The following is a 13478-nucleotide window of genomic DNA, read 5'->3' as shown; positions in this document are numbered from 1 at the left end:
TCATGAAGTGTTTCTAGGAAATACCTTTGTCATGACAGCTCTGTATATATTGTTCGTCAAGATTTTTTTTGAACACAGCCTCTCTCACAATGAAATGTTATGAGCTGATATAAAAAACAAATCTCCAGGGATTTACAGTTAAAAACTCTTACAGCCACTGAGAAGGATCTCTTTAAACAATAACAGCAACAAAACCATCTATTTATAATTACTAATGTTGGCTAACACTAACCACCAGTTGGGAATCTCCCAATTGATTTGGTCAGCCACAAGAAGGGTCAAACTGTACCCATCTCAGATGTATGGCCCAGTTCAGGAGGCCGATTACTTAATACACATGCCAGCAGGTCATCAGCCAGATGACCAGATTTTAATATGTTATAAATAAGTAATAAGAACCTCACAATTATAGACAATAAGACAAATGCTTGCAGAGAATGAATATTGTGTGCAAAAATAAACTACCATAAAGCCTAAAAATGCATAAAAGTAATTTATATTTAGGACAAAACAGTTTAAACCATTTTTTAACTGTATTACCCATGAAAAACTTAGCTATAAAATTCACAGGGTGACAACTTATGCTAGAGAAACCTGATGATCTTATTGAAGGACTTTGATGCTTTGGGATAAACAGTAGAATGTAGTTGCTGTACTGGAGTTTCCAGTGTTTGGTATAAAGATCATGTAGACTACAAGGTCATATTGGGTCTTACTTAACAGGATCCATTGATTAAAGAGTTGCAGTTTCGCCAGAGCACTGGTAAATGTGATTCACCAATACAAGGCCTGTAATGCATTTAAAAAGGGATCCTAAACCAAATGATAAATCTAGGCTAAACGATCTCATATAATTGTATTGTATCTATTCCTATGTGCATTTCACTCAAGACAAAACCCACACACCATCATTTGCTACAGAAGCTTGGAACTTGGAATATTGGAAAACATTGCTTAAGGCAGTGCTAGGGGACTAGAATCCAACAACATCCAACACAGATATATGCACAGAGCAGGTTCCATGCAACTTGGGAACTGCATGCTTTTACCTCTACTGGCAGAAGGCCAGCCTTTGAGAGTAATATCATTAGAGTGGTATGTGAGCTCTTTCTTGGAAGCAACTACAAAAGAGCCTAGTCCCACAAAGTTTTGTCTAGCTGCTCAGTCTTAAATTCTTTTACATAACATTGATTCATAGGGGAGGGCTTTGTAGCTTGGTGGTTAACATTGGTACTTTAAAGCATTAGGGTATCTCTCTGGGTTGGTTTCCTTTGGGCACCCTGGTTTACTCCCACACTTCATATCATGCAAGCATATAACATTAAACCAAAATTGAAATTGTAGCAAGGCTGTTATCAGGTGACCTGACCTGTCAAAGGCCCAGTCCCAGTTGGAGTGGGATATATTGGGGACCTGTTTTTTGTGACTGCTAGACTAGACAAGCATTTTTCTTTTAAATTAAGTTTACATTCTGTTTAGTTAGCAGGGGCTTTTACACTTAGAAGCCTGGCAAGGTAGTAAGCTAATATCCTGTAATTTCTGGTGGTGGTCCTGAATAGCATTTTTGCATAAATCCCTAGAAATATGCCTTGAGGGGTGGCATTTGGCTGTGAGCTGTTATTGTGAGGGGCAAATTAGTTCAGTAAACAGATACAGGTATAGGACCTGTTATCCAGAATGCTTGGGACCTGGGGCTTTTCAGATAAGGGATCATTCCATAATTTGGATCTTCATACCTCAAGTCTACTAAAAAATAATTTAAACATCATTTTAACGTAATAGGATTGTTTATTGTTTTACTCCAATAAGGATTAATTATATCTTAGTTGGGATCAAGTAAAAGGTTCTGTTTTATTATTACAGAGAAAAAGGAAATTTTTAAAACTTAGAATTATTTGCTTATAATGGAGTCTATGGGGGTGGCTTTTCCGTAATTCGGAACTTTCTGGATAACTGGTTTCCAGATAAGGGATCCCATTTTTTCCAAAAGGAAAAAATTCATGATATTTCCCCCAAGCAGTGTGGATAATAGAAACAGGCAATTTAGTCACAGCATATGTTGTCTATATATATTTGACTGTAACTCCTTTATTTCATAGACTGCGATTCAGCATTCTAAATAGAATTCTCTATAAAGTGCTACATAACATGTCAGAGCTGTAAGGATAGTGGATACTGATAATAAACAATATTATATCTCATTTTCATGGTTACAGTTTTTATTGTGAGTGCAATGTAAAACAGTAATATTTGTAGACATCGACAACCCTCATAGCCATTTCTATAGTGCTACTACAGATTGGGTGTGACCTTGGTCTTGATGATTTGTATATGAAGCCTTGCTGTTATACTTATTTAGCAGTCACATGATGGAATTCAGTGTTCATTATTATATAAACCAGTGTAGGTCAATGTAGGTTAGAGTTTATGTATAAATGTCACAGAGAGTGCTAAAAACATGAAAATTGGCATATTAAAGTCAACATACAATACAGGAGCACTGACATATTAACCTTTCTATGGAATGGCTGCTGGAATCATTTATCCATTCTGACATCCATTTGCACAAAAAGCAGCTTGAATGCAGACTTTTTTTAAAGGATAGTTCCATTTTTTCCTTGTACACAAGCAGTGTAACCCCCCTGCAAAAAAAATCTTCTGGGGGGCCCAGCGCAGAGCTATCTAAACCTGATCTGCCACACAACCACTTCTCATCCCTGTCCACTCATCTGCTCACATCACTCACCCACCTGCATCCCCCCTCCCAGCCGGCAGAGCGGCTGGGGGGGGGGGCACTTCCTTTCAGCTATATAGGAAGCAGAACCCTCGGTCTGGGCCCCTGGGACCATGGTGTCTTTTACCTTTATAGTTACGCCACTCACACCTTGGGACCTTTAGACTTCAACATGAACCATTCTGTTTTCCTGTTCTTCTTTTGGCTAGCGAAAGCATAGCAACCAATTTCTTTTGTTTTCCTTTCTTTTAAATATGTCATTAATCAAAGCCCCCATATGCTCTTATTGCCCCCCTCAGCTATTTTGAGGGAATCATTTACTTAGAGGGGCAAACAATCATGCTGCTTGGTGCTCACTCAGAGAACACTGTTCAGCGTCTGGCTACACTCAGCATCTCACGCTGGATACAAAATTTGGCACAAGGTACAGAGCTCTGTGTTGGCAGGTGCAAGGTAGCACTATCCTTATGGTCTGCCATATGGCAGTTGGTAAGTACAGAGACCAGATGTGGCCTGTGCCCGCCACCAATACCTTACATGTTCACCTGAATGAAGTTTCAAAGCACAGAGACCTACATTCCCCCCATGAATGCAACAATCTTTGTGTTTGGCAGAGCTGTATTCATGGAGGACAGGCAGTGGGTGGCACATAGGCAAACATAGGTCTCTGTGCTCCAAAACAGCTTTGAAGATATCTGTGTCGTTTCCGCTACCTGTAAGGCAGGGCATAAGGGGCAAGAAACATGGCTGCTTACCATACCATGCCAGGCAGGTAGTACATGAGCCCTTATGTGTTAATATAATCACAGGATGCCAGAAAGGGGCATAACCTAGTAGCCCAGAGGGTTTGAAGCAACATCACTGTGGAGCCAATGTAGGTATACCTATATGGGGACAGGGGCCCTAAAAGAATTTCTTTTTTACAACGACCTTCATCTTCTCAGCATACCAGCTTCCTGGCGATATTGCTTTTGTGCTAATAGTTATTCCTCAATTAAATTGGTATTCAAAAAATGGTGCCATTTTAAAGGTTATACAGTAAAATAATGCTGGTGTTATGTATAATGTGGTGTTATGTATAATGTGGTGTATGTATGAATTTATTCTTATGGTTGTCATAGTTTATTTATACAAGTAACCCTTCGCACTGTTTCTATGGAAGCTCTGTTTTCCACTAACTGGGCTGCCACTTTGCACTAGTGTAGATGTACTCCAAATCCACTTTTATGCATCAGTGTGTCAGGACATTTTTCAGGCTCTTCATTTATTAAAGCAGGCCATCCTTATAACCCCTACAATACCTCAGACTACAGCACTGGTTGTGTGGGTGCAGAACATAGGGTTTACAGATATGAACATGTTCTCCTTTAAATCTCTATTCTGCAAGCTATGTTTTTATAAATGGTAAATGCATTTAATCCTATTGAAGCAATGATAAAATCTACACACTGTTAAAACATGTATTAAAGGCTAAGATAGGAAATAAAATATTCAGTATTCAGATGTAATGATAGGCTTGCGTGAAGTCCCAGTGCTGACACTCTTCTAACCCTTCTTGTTCCAATCTGGCGCTCCTGAACAGTTCCCAAGACTTTACTTGAGAAGCTGCCAAGTTGCCAGGCACTTAATCCTATTTCTCTGTGTTGAGACAGCGAACACTTATTAAACCTATTCCACACAGGGCTCTGTGGATCTTTTATTGTGGAATGACTTTGATCAGCACTGACCTGAAATTGAAAAATCTGCTTCAAAGTCTCTCTCGGTAAAAAAAATCAAAAAGTCAAACTTTTATAAAGGAAGTTAGTTTTTTTGCAAATAAAGTCCTGCCTGCCCCTTCACCCTTGCCACTCCTGCCAACTCTGAAACCCTCTGACATCCAAAAGCATCAGAGTAATCTCACAGTTATTTTTATGTGATATAATTGCTGCCAAAGAAATGTTTTTAAGGATGAGCCTCACCGGTGGGATAGGAATTCTACAAATTTTTCTTAGACATCCCATTCGGTCAATGCAGGCAATGTCCATGTTATTGTGTGAATTACAGTAGATCTTTTGTGTTACTGGATTTTCAGTTAAGGATATATGGTTGCACACATACAGTTTCTATGCATTTCTTTATGTTCAGTGAAAACTCTCAAGAGAACCTGGATTTAGCCTAGTGCCTTGTGCCCATTACTTACAAAGGGGTACTGAAACATTAATGAATCCTATCCTGGCTTATTGCAACATCTGTATGCTCAAGTGACCATGAAACCCCACCACCTGCCAGGCTTAAATACAAAAGTATAAACCAGCTCCAGCTTACAGTGTGTATTTCAAAAGCCTTTAGTACAACACATGCATAATTAGATATTATTTTCACGTTTATCATGATGTCTTACCTTGTGTACTTACCTTCAGCAATTGTAGTTTCTGTCTTATAATCTTTCACAAAGACAATTATGTATAGGATTGTCAGCCTGGAAAATGCACAAGGTATGCTTAATGGACATCTCTTTGTGATTAGCTGATTGAGAGTCAACAGCCCGGTTGCCACAGGCAATTTGTAGATGCACAGATTTGTGCACTCATCATGTAACTGATTAGCAAATACCATTAATTCTCCATAAAGACTAGCAGTTCAAACCTACTGCGCACACACATACATGTTCGCTCAGTCGCACGTGTACACTCGCACTCTTTTCTCTCTGCTCCTCTAACAGCGCATGTTTACTTTCTGCATACAATATGCACTTGTTGTTGCCACCATACCATGTGTTCAAACCATTGTACTGTTTATCCCAGCCATTATCTCTAACATTTTAGACTTTCTGCTATGTGTTACTGTTGCTCTGAAGCTTCCCACAGTACATTGCTTCAGTATTACTGTATATCCTAGCAACTCTGCCTGCCTTCTCAAACATGCTGCCCTGCATCCGGACCTTTGTACAGTGTATTTTGTTTCTTCCCCTGTATTTATCTACTAATCCCAGCACTCCTTTTTATAGGACTTCCTAGTTTTTTTCCCTTAGATTTCAGATATATCCTGTACTTTATCAGATTTGTCTTGTTTTGACTTTGAAGATGTTATTTACTTGTAGGTTATGAATGCTTGACTTGTTCATTAGAGGCCTTAAATAATAAGAGCAAATTATACTTTTTAGCCAGTGGTTGTACCTACACAGTGGAAAATTTTATTTGAGTGATAACACACTGTACATAAAAATATACAGCACTCATATAAATATCCATCATACATTGCTCATCAATCCATACATTTATAGAAACCTAGCGTGCAATATCCATACGTTTATGGCAGCCATTACACTAAAACATGTGCATGGGTCTGGCATCTATCACTTATGGGGGTTCTCAGAAATGTTGCATCAATTAACAACACTTTTTGAAGAACTAATAAAGAACCTGCTGGTAAAACATGCTGCCTCTTTGATTCTGGCTTATTTTAAAATTCATGTAAAAATATCTGCCTGTGAAAATTGCAGCTACAAGATGATCATTATATTGTTGAACCGAGATCAAAATGATTTTTTCTTTGGTTGTGGATAATTTAGCTCAGTACACAAATTCCTCATTATTTTTTTTTCTGGTAGAAATACATTGGGCTTTCTCTCAGTCTTAATGGAAGAATGCTCAATGTATTTACAGCTTTTAAATGTGTTTGTAAATAGCTTGATACAGAAAGAGCTCCCAGAATGTACAAGTAACCTTGCAAAACAATAATGACTTTAAGTTACTCGCAACCTTGGCCAAAATAGTATAAATAGCTAAAAATGTGCAAAATCAATTGCATATCATTGGCTGTGTATCCTCTTTCCAATCATAATCTCATGCTCAATACAGTGACTTGTAAAACTGTGGGTTAACTGGTTTATCAAACTGCACATCCAGGAGTATCTTGTAAAGCAAATAGGCAAACATCACAAATCTTACACAATCTGCTCTGGGTGCCCCTAAGAAGGTAAGCCCCACAGTTGTATAATCACTCCTCTACATTATTAGGAATTTATGTTTTAGCTGGAAAATTCATAATAAATATTTTCTCTTAAATACTTATTATAATGTAAGATTAAATATCTTATCCTTATAAATGGTCTGAAGGTCCTAGTAAATGGCTGCAGAATTTTAGCAAACGGCCTTGAAAATACTGTTTTTAGCTACTGTGATCTCACACATACAGTATAGTATGCAAAAGAGGAGACTTTATTTCATATATAAGACTGCAACTCAGCATTGATCCATATTGATGGACACAATAGAAAAAAATAATTTTCAATTACCTTTAAAGTAAGAAATCAATGTTGAGAGATTATCAAGATGAACATATTCTTTTTGGCTTTAATATAGGCTTTCATACATAGTGCATTAGATGTAGCTATGAAATTCACTTGTGCTTAATACAGCTTAATCCCATAGTTGTAATATTACATTATGCAATTTAAATTGATACTGGGTATGCAGTAGATATAAAGAGAACTGACAGTGCAATTGTTTTGCATGATGTATGTCTACATTTTGAATTTGCAATTCAACAAACAAGAACAGCTTTCAGTTAAGGATACCAATTTGTACCAAAAGGATTATAGAAAATCAATTCAGTTTCCCTAGAGCGTTGTCCTAGATGGTGATGTGGAGATGGATATCCCCTCATTAAGTGGTCACTCTCATTTCTAGGCTGAATGAGGCCCGCACCTTATTGCTGCCTCTGTGGTTCATGGCTAAAAACTATTTTGGAAAATTCCTTCTTTATACTCATGGAGAGGTTAGCAGGTACTGGGAATTGTTACTTCTATAAAATGCAATAGAGTAGGCCTCATTCAGTGGATACAGTAGCTAAAGATTCCTTAATGTATTATCTTCTGCTTGTTTGAAGCTATAGGCAATTAAACGCTAAGGGGACAGTAATATGCAAACAACCAATGTAAGTCATGGCCTAGTACACAAGAAAAAAGTCACCATTAACAAAATAAAGAAAAGAACACTTCCTCCAATGTAAAACTAAAACTCAAAAGAAAATGCAGGAATGGTCCCATGGTTTCCCAACAAAATCAAACCTTTAATCTATGGACACTGTTCAGTAGTATGGAAGAAATGGCCTCCCTCGTCAGATCTTACTCTGATTAAGAATTAATCAAGTCAAGTGTAAAATAGCCTTCTTTAAGCCTAAAGAATTAAAGATGTTGTGTAATACTGGAACCACCAATTTTCAAATGTATGTGAATGTTTCAATATGTACATTAGTGAAGTTCAACTTACATTTTAGTCTTGATGCTTACTGAAGCTATTCAATATATGCATTACAAAAGAATGTGGGCAGCCAATAAACTTTACTTCTTTAGTTTGAAAACAAACCCCTAAACCAGTCAATGGGTAATCAGATTCTTTATTTGTTTCATGTCTCAGCCTCCAGTAGAAGCTCTTAGGATTTCATGGAAACAGTTATGTGTCTACCAACCATTCCTCACATGCTCTTGTAGCATTATAGAATAAATTTAGGAGCCAAAAGGTAAGAATAAGCCTGGAGACATAGAAAAAATGTAATGGACAAAGTTTAGTAGGAAAAAAAAAATCTTTGTGGGAAGAGGCTAGAGATTCACCAACTTAAATCTGCTTGTTTCCTTTTCTTTTGGTCTTTAATTCCCCGATGCCAACATTGTTTAAAATATATTTTAAAATACTACTGCAATATTTTCAAAACATTTTACTGGAGCCTTATTAGCAAAGTGAATTGTTGCTGGGGCCCCTAAAATGAAGAGGGCATGAGTGGGGCTGTGACTAATGTACAAATTTATTTTATGTGTTCAGAATTGATCATCGTCTCCAAGGTTTCAGGGTCCCTAAAATACTTTATATGTCTTTTTGCCTTTTCAGATAATTATGATACAGTGTAGGTTATTATATCTAAGTTATTTCAAAAAATCATAGCATAAGGATGCATTGTTGCTTTCCATATAGACTGTAGGGTCAGTGTTTTCATATGGAAAAGGTGGGGCTCTTTGATAGGAAAGATTTGGTTTAGTTTCTTGGATACTGTATATCTTCCCTCCTATTAAATCATCATGTCGGATTCATATAGTTCTTCTGGTAATTTCCCACTACTCATTCCTTGTCTTGACATTTGAGCCTCAATTAAACTAATATACATGCTTATTCTTGTCAGCTATAACATGACTTAATTGGAAATACATAATGCAATAGGACAATACGAGATGAATAATCCTCAGATATTCTTTGAATAGGATGTAGCTGACAGAGCCTTTTGGTACTGACATATCTCTGTGTGCTCTTGCAGTGTTGGTGACAACTCGATCATGGCCCAGTCCTCTGACACAAGTGTTGTGGGAGTTCCTGATCCTGAGGACAATACTCCCAACATGATTGTCTACAGAAAAGTAAGATTGCTTCTTTGTTTATACTTGTGATACAGTGGTTATGGGAAAATAGTACATATTACTGCTACATGTATGCCTTTGTTCTATATTAAGTGCAGTTTCTTAAGTTGGCAGGACTGAAAAGGGGTCAGACACCAAAGAGTACCAGCCAGTATATTAACACATTAAGTGATATGCTAGGATTTGGGTTTTGTTTCTTTAACCTTGAAAGACCAACTGTGACCAACTTCAAGCTACTGCTATTGTCACGTGATTCCTTTGTGTTACTTAAAAAACGCTCTAGGCGCAGTCTATAAGGGATAATTTACAAATGCATGTGCGGTGTGCAAAATGTTATTTTGGATGCAAATCTCCATGTTTTTTACACATAATGCCATATTTTGTGACTATAATTCCAACATAATTGCAGCCACACTCCAAGCTGCATTGACCATGGTTTCACTTGATACAGTGAAATGGATGCAGTTGCATTTGTGTTTTTACAGAAAGTTACATCTAGCACATTCAAAGTAGAGGTTGCATCCCTTCTGCAGCATGATGTCAAAAGGACATTTGTATATTATTCACTTGGCAAAACTTTAATGCACTAATGACCCCCTGTGGGAACCCCAGAGCTACCACTGGGTCTAGAGTGGTGGTGGTAGTTCAAGGGTTCTCCTGTGTCAATAGGTGCAGCTGGGCTCTCTTCATTAGAAGAGGCAGCTTGAATGCATTGGTAGCATTGTAGGATTGTGGTAACATTTTTTGAACTGAACCAATATTTGATCTCCATTGCATTTATTTTTGAGCACTTGCGGGCATGTTCATAACCGGCCCTGTTATAGGACTGCTGTTTAACCAGGCGCAATAAGCAACTGTAAGTAATGGAATAATATAATGTTGTATCAATACATTTAGCCTTTTTCCCACTATTTGTTCCCAAATAATATAAATGCATACCCAGAGTTAATTCCTTTATATGTGTTTCCAGACAGGAAATTTATTTTCTCAATCCCATTTATGTAGATCTTTGCATGATTATTTATACTCCCTCCTCGTTTCCCTTGAACATCATCTGCATTCATTAGCAGCAAAGTCTAATGGAGCAAGTCACATACAATGGGCCCATAAACTAATAATGCCAGGTCAAGGCCATATGCATAATCTATTTACTCTGTCAGCAGTACTCTCCACAGGAAGCTAAGGACTCCTGTTCAGGTAGACTACAGGCCAATAAAATGTTTTATAAATTACTGCAGTAGCTTAACCAATGCCAGGCCTGGTGCATTTACACACACACACAAAAGGATTTCTATTTAAGGTAATATTATTATAATATATCATTATATGGGATTTTGTAAAATGCACAGGGAAAAAGGTGCAATATTTCTATATAAACTGAAGAGTAAAGCTACTCATAAAATGGTTTTCTGTGAATTAGAAATTGCCAACCTTATATTACATTTCCTTTAAGACTAGTTATGTCGATGTTATTGATGCACTGTAGTAGCTGCAAATTGATCAATTCCTAGGTGAATTCTTCACATGTTTTATGGCTATAAAGTCAACCACGCTCTGGCTTGATTTAAGGCAGGCGAGATTCGTCATCTCCCACATGTGAGCTTAGCGTTGAAATGTGTTCTCGTGCCCTCGTTTATTGACTCTTTTATTGGATTACTCTAAATTGCATGTGTTTGTTTTGTACACTATCAGCCATTTATCAAACAAGTTGTGCCTATAATAAGGGACACACTGTCAAATATGGATTTAAAAAAAGCAAATGGAACAAAAAAGTAATGGCCTGATGCAGAATTACAAAATCCTCTATTAGTAACATTTTTATATTGTCTTGTTTGTATATTTGATCACCAAGAGGGTCTGAAGTGCTATCATTGTAAAACCTTTATGAAATTTAAATTTAAAATATTGTATTGTATTTTTGTCTGTGTAAATAACAGTTGCCTAAGGAGGTCTTTGTTCAAAACTAATCAGCTGGTAAAGCTAAACAAGCAGGATACCATTTTACCATCAATTTGGCTACAAAAGGCTTTTGTTGTACTGGAAATTTTTGATAAAAGGGTAATTTACCAGACACTGGGGTGCAAGTGCTAGAGAAGTAAGGGTCACAAGCGCTCACCCCTTGATCAATGTTCTCTCTAATTTCTTCTTGGCTGTAGGTGAAAAATGTCTTTTGTGCACACTTTTTAAATCCATGTGTGCAGTACAAAAAAATGGGTATGCATAGTACAAAAATATGTGTTTTCACACACAATTCAATGCACGTACGAGCGCACAACTTAAAAAGGAACATTGATCCTGATGCTCTCAATGGTAGCAAATAACAGGTAAGTTCTTAAGGGCAAGGTCCCAGTCCAGATTGTCAGCATGTGGATAAGTGCAGGCTAATAATCAGCCCATACGCTTAAAAATACTTCTAGTTGTGTCTTGGTGCAGGCACACACAGCCTATATCCACTAACAAACGTGAGACATTACAAGATACTCTCAAACCAACAAATGTAAAAACATATCAATACCAGCAGCCAGCTCTCCACATACTGTAAGTAATTTAGGTGCATCTCTGTTAGCCAGGCCCAATTTTGCATATCGGCGCCCCTAGGAGGCCTCTGTCTCAGCACATCAAACTGCCCCCCTCCAGTTCTTATGTGCGCATGTGCAAGTTTCCGTTGTTAGGTACAGAGCTCTAGAGATCGGTACACAGGTATCCTGCACTTCCCCAGTGCTCCGGACTCAATTTAGAGGCAGCTGGGCAGCGTGCTGGTACCTGAAGTCCTGCCTCCCTAGGCCCAGACCTTTGTGGCCTTGTCACAAATCTGGGCCTGCTGTTAGCAACAGTATCCCTCTTAGTAGGATGTGTTAGAAGATTATAATTCCACTTCCATGGATTCTGTGATACTCTAAAAGAAAGGAAAGCACAACCCCATACATCATACCCTTTAGATAGCATTAGAAGAAGAGGAGGAACAGCAGCTCCATACTTTTGCCAGCTCCATCATCATTAAGGTATTTTAATCATTTGGAACCTCCAGTGCTCCATCTGAAAATAAATGGTTGCTTCATTGGGAGGAAAATAGAGATTGTATGAGGAAATCACAAGTTTTGAAAATTTCCCTTTAGTCACATTGAAAAAGGAGCACAGAAACTACTAAGGATTGTTGAGGGAGGTTAATTTAGGAGGCCAGTATAGGACAGCAATTCAGAGTGATACAAAAAAGAAAAAGCAAGATTGGATGAAGTTAAAAGATTTATATGACAGGAGAAAAGCAGATGGAAGGACTGCAAATGTTTAGTTGAAAGAAAGAAGTAAACCCACTGCTTTATAATGTAGCAGCATATCATTTGATTTTCTGCAGTAAATAGAGACTTCCTGTAATAATACTATGGATTGTATTATGTAAAAACTCCAGACATTTTGAATTTTAAAAACACCAATGGGCATTTTATCTATGATGTGAGAATCTTTTCTCAGGTGGCATTTTGCAAAAGCCACCAACTGGAGAGATTACCTTCTAGAGAAGTTCTACTCTGAATAAGTTTAGGTTATAAGAATGGGATGCACTTTCTAAAGAATGACAACGTTATTGCTCCTGCAGTGATCAGCCCTGGGTATGTAAGTAATGGGGTTTGGAATTGTCATTCATCTTCATTAAAGGTCATCATTATTTACCACTCATGATCTTTTACTGATCTTAATTGGAAGTAGACCGATTTACACAAACCATAATCCAACTCCAAGACTATTAATACTATGATTTAGCATCAAGTGAGAGCAAATAACTCTAGGAACTTAAGGAACTTGGGGTTTGGGGGGAAAATTTTTTTTTTCTTATATAAGATAGCTCGCTCAGGGAAAAATACCTCAATTAACAAGGTTTTTTTTCCCTGAAACCCTGCTTGGGTTCCTTAACTCACACGAGGATTCCTTTTTGATTGATGAAACCAAAAGGCTCAAGTAATCATAAATCTGCCCCAAAAGGGCTGTTGAGCTGAGAGTCTGGTATTAGCAGTCTAACTGCTAATATTTTAGAAACCACTTAAAAAATAAATAAAGCATAAATAGATTTACATCAGTTTATTTGAATGTGTTTACATTTCTTTTAACAAACGCATGCATATCTGGTCTTATATACCAAATGGATTTGTTGCCCTATTTACAAAAAACAATAAAAGCTAAACAACTCAGGCAACTGTCACTGACAAGAACTGCTTCAGATTCTAGAATGCTCCACGATACAGCTAATGAGCACTAATGAATCATTCACAATGTGTTTGTAAGGACATATTACATTTTCTGCAGATGGTTTGGCATACATTCCTGTATATGACTAACAGCATCACACAAAGAATATAGTCATTT

General features: G+C 37.5%; 1 protein-coding gene across 3 annotated transcripts in view; it reads left to right on the top strand.

The window, feature by feature from the left end:
• The window catches only part of rgs6 (regulator of G-protein signaling 6), a 194293-nt gene that overhangs the window by 25057 nt on the left and 155758 nt on the right, over nucleotides 1–13478 (top strand). For all 3 annotated transcript variants that reach the window (XM_004917248.4, XM_002936882.5, XM_012969437.3), the window contains exon 2: nucleotides 9023–9122. In XM_004917248.4, the coding sequence (XP_004917305.1) occupies nucleotides 9042–9122 (81 nt within the window). In that variant the 5' untranslated portion in view covers nucleotides 9023–9041. The remainder of the gene's footprint in view (nucleotides 1–9022; nucleotides 9123–13478) is intronic.

This window comes from Xenopus tropicalis, chromosome 8, assembly GCF_000004195.4.
Source record: "Xenopus tropicalis strain Nigerian chromosome 8, UCB_Xtro_10.0, whole genome shotgun sequence".
In the NCBI taxonomy this organism is placed as follows: Eukaryota; Metazoa; Chordata; class Amphibia; order Anura; family Pipidae; genus Xenopus; species Xenopus tropicalis.
This window is presented reverse-complemented; position numbering and strand designations above follow the sequence as displayed.